Source organism: Canis lupus, chromosome 24, assembly GCF_011100685.1.
Source record: "Canis lupus familiaris isolate Mischka breed German Shepherd chromosome 24, alternate assembly UU_Cfam_GSD_1.0, whole genome shotgun sequence".
Taxonomy (NCBI): domain Eukaryota; kingdom Metazoa; phylum Chordata; class Mammalia; order Carnivora; family Canidae; genus Canis; species Canis lupus.
The window spans coordinates 29,343,626-29,347,226 of NC_049245.1; the positions used below are offsets into that span (position 1 = coordinate 29,343,626).

At 59.1% G+C, this 3,601-nt stretch overlaps 1 protein-coding gene across 1 annotated transcript; it reads right to left on the reverse strand.

Annotated features, from left to right (window-relative positions):
• Positions 1-243: 243 nt before the first annotated feature.
• MAFB (MAF bZIP transcription factor B) lies at positions 244-3,337 on the reverse strand. Its single transcript, XM_038571375.1, has one exon. It carries the CDS (start codon positions 3,257-3,259, stop codon positions 2,288-2,290), a length of 972 nt encoding a protein of 323 aa, XP_038427303.1. The 5' UTR covers positions 3,260-3,337; the 3' UTR covers positions 244-2,287.
• Positions 3,338-3,601: the final 264 nt, after the last annotated feature.

A 3,601-nucleotide genomic window follows, 5' to 3' on the forward strand; every position in this document is an offset into this window, starting at 1 on the left:
CCCCTCAGCTCACAAACCAGCTCCTGAATGGGAGTCTCTACCTAGAGTGAGAATCAGAAACACATTTGAGGCTCATGTACGTACACACTCACAAGCAAGGGAGAGATTTGCCCAGACTTGGTCTGTTTCTCCATTGGCCAGGGAGGGTGAGAGTGTCCCCAAATTGATGCAACTCTTAAAAAAGCAAGAGAAGAAAGTCAAAGTCAGGCGAACGCAGAATCCTCTAAATAAACACCATTTCCATGGTTTTAATAAGCAAAATAGGAAACCATTTTAATAACCAAAAAACAGAAACCAGTCTGAATAAAACTACAATAGACTAGGTTTTAATATTTTCATATCATAAGCAGGGTTTGAAATTGATCCCTTATTTTACATGAAATAAAAACAAATTTCTGTTGCAGCAAATTTGATTTCAACACAGTTGAATCCGTAAAAACCGAAGCTCGTTTCTGATGCAGGACGAATATCCACAATATTTAAAACTGCAAGCACCATGCGGTTCATACAATCTTGTTATTACTGTTAATTTATCAACTAATACAAACTCAAAAAATGCATCCGGCCAGCAGCGCCAGCAATTTCAAATGGAAACTAAAAAATACGCTTTCATTTTGGTATTTTTGTCAGTGCAACTTAAATCCTTTTACTGACCTGCAGGAAAAAAAAAAAGTAATAAAGAAAAACACCCAGATTTTCCCTATAACTACTATACAACTGAAGGGGGGTAGGAGGGAAACACCACCAATATAACTCACCTGCTATCTCAAAAAGCAGGGAAAGAAACACACATAACGTGTTGGTCTAAAGGACGCGCTTGAAAGTTGCAAAATTCCTTGCCAAATGTTTGGGTTTCCAGGTACTTTCTGAGTGTGGCGGTTGGTTCAACACAAGTTTAGGTCACCACTGGGCAGTGTCAGGGCTGGCCAAGCCCGCTCACCCGAAGAGCACTGCAGCCACAGCAATTAGCATGAGCCTGGAGGCTTCTGAAGGGATCCTGGGGGCGATTTGGATGGCATTAAAAAGGCAAATAAGATCTGTTTTCCTTTCGCTTCTTGTTAGGGGTGTCCATTTTAGCGAAAAGATGAGGTGGGAGTGAAGATATTCCTGGCTGGCTCTGGGGTGCGGGAAGTCCGCAGCTGCCCTGCCCTGGTACCCAGGAGCTGGGACCCCAGAGTCCTCTTTCTTTCAACACCACCAAAATGGAAAAACTCAAGTGGAAGGGACAGGGGGACCGAATGGAGACAGGAAAGGGGAGAACACATGCAACTTCCAAGGGTGCCCCAAGACAAAGTTGTTTTCTGATGCAAAATGCCCAGAACTTTTTTTTTTTTTACTTACAAAATATAATGCCATAATAATAATAAACCCAAACGAAGACACTCTGCTTGCTGCCATGTTCTCTAAGCGGTTTGGCGGGGCGGGTATTTACAAGCCGACAGCCGGGACTGAAACCCGGCAAAGCAGCCGCCGGAGTTTCTGAACTGCCATCCCTTCTCACTCAAAGAAACAAGGGGGTTATGATCCATGATCAACAACATGCTAAAGTTAAACAAGAAAATGGTACAAAATAGAAATTATTACCATACATGTCCAGCATGCAGGATTAATATTTTTAATGCAGATTTTCGTATTTTTTTTTCTATATAATCGAGCAGGCAATAAAACTGATGAGAATTGCGCGCAGAACGTCCTAACTGAGGCCCGCGCGCGTCTCGGGGCTGAGAGCCAGTGTTCTCCGGACCCTGGACGGACAGGTCCGTCTGTCCTTCCTTCCTTCCTTCGCTCAGCCTCGCCTCGCGCCTGCCGGGACGCCAGGGTCCCTCTCCTCTCCTCTCCTCTCCTCGCTGCTCTCCTCCTGGTCAGGGCTGCGCTCCGGGGCCGCGCGCGGCAGCGGCCTCGGCTTAGCGCGCAAAGTTCGGGAAGCCAGGACTCTCCCGACGGCCTTGGCGACTCCTCGGGACTATGCCTCGCCGCCCTCCAGCCTGGAGAAAAGTTGCTCCGGGACTTCCCACCCCCTCGTCTGGCTCTGGCCCTGCTCGAGTCTAGGAGGCGGCGCTGGCGCGCGCCGCTCTCGCCTTGGCCAAGGTCCCCTGCCTGCCCGCGCGCCCGCCCGTCGCCCGCGGCCCGCGCGCCCTTCCTCCCTCCCTCTCCCTCAAGTCACACAGGTCAAGGCCGGGGCCGAGGCGGGGACAGGATCCGGGGGAGTCCGGGGCTGGGGACGCGGGACCGCGGGACGGGGAGTCCGGGCCGGGGCAAGGGCGGGGGGGCCGGGACCCGCGACGACTCACAGAAAGAACTCGGGAGAGGAGGGGCTGTCGCTGGTGGAGCCCGCCTCCCTGAAGCCGGAGTTGGCGAGTTTCTCGCACTTGACCTTGTAGGCGTCTCTTTCGCGGGCCAGCCGGGACACCTCCTGCTTAAGCTGCTCCACCTGCTGAATGAGCTGCGTCTTCTCGTTCTCCAGGTGGTGTTTCTGCTGGACGCGTTTATACCTGCACGACTGGGCGTAACCCCGGTTCTTCAGGGTCCGCCGCTTCTGCTTCAGGCGGATCACCTCGTCCTTGGTGAAGCCCCGCAGGTGGCGGTTCAGCTCGCGCACGGACATGGACACGAGCTGGTCGTCGGAGAAGCGGTCCTCCACGCTGCCGCCGCCGCCGGCCGCCGTCGCCGCCGCGGCCGCGTGCGGCCCGGGCCCCGGGTGGCTGGTGGGCAGCTGCTGCGCGGGGCTGGCGGCGCTGGACGGCGGCGGCGACGCTTGGTGGTGGTGGTGATGGTGCGGGTGCGCGTGCGGACCCAGCTCGTCGTGGGGCACGCCGGCGCCCGGGTAGGCGTGGTGCGGGTGCGGGTGGTGGTGGTGGTGGTGGTGGTGCGCGCCGCGGAAGCCGTCGAAGCTCTGCAGCGGCTGCGGCACCGGGTGCGACCCGATGAGCGCCTCCACCGCGTCCTCGGGCGTCAGGTTGAGCGCCTCGGGGTTCATCTGCTGGTAGTTGCTCGCCATCCAGTACAGGTCCTCCAGGTGAGTCTTCTGTTCGGTGGGGCTGAAGCTGGGCGACGAGGGCACCGAGCTGCACGGCGTGCTGAGCGGGGTGGACGACACCGAGCCGGCGGGCTGCAGGCGCGTGCAGGGCCGGCCCGGCCGCTCCGCGCGCCCCAGCGGCTCCTTCTTCACGTCGAACTTGAGCAGGTCGAAGTCGTTGACGTACTCCATGGCCAGCGGGCTGGTGGGCAGCTCGGGCCCCATGCTCAGCTCCGCGGCCATCGCGGACGCGAGGCGCAGCCGCCGCTGCCGCCCGGGAAACTTTGCGGCCGGCCGGGGCGCGCCGAGCCGAGAGCGGGGGCGGAGAGCGGCGAGCCCGGGAGGCGGGGAGGCGGGGAGCCGAGGAGCCGAGGGCGCAGCGGGCCGGGGCCGCCGGCCAAGCCTTTGTCTGGGGACGCGGCGGCGCGCCGGAGAGTCCCGAGGCTGCCTGCGCCGCCCCGGAGCTCGGGCCGGGGCCGGGGCCGCGCCGGGGCCGCGCCGGGGCCGGGCCGGGCCGGGCCGGGCCGCGCCGGGAGGGGCGGAGAAGCGAGCGGGGCGCGCGGCGGGGCGGAGGGGAGGCGCCGG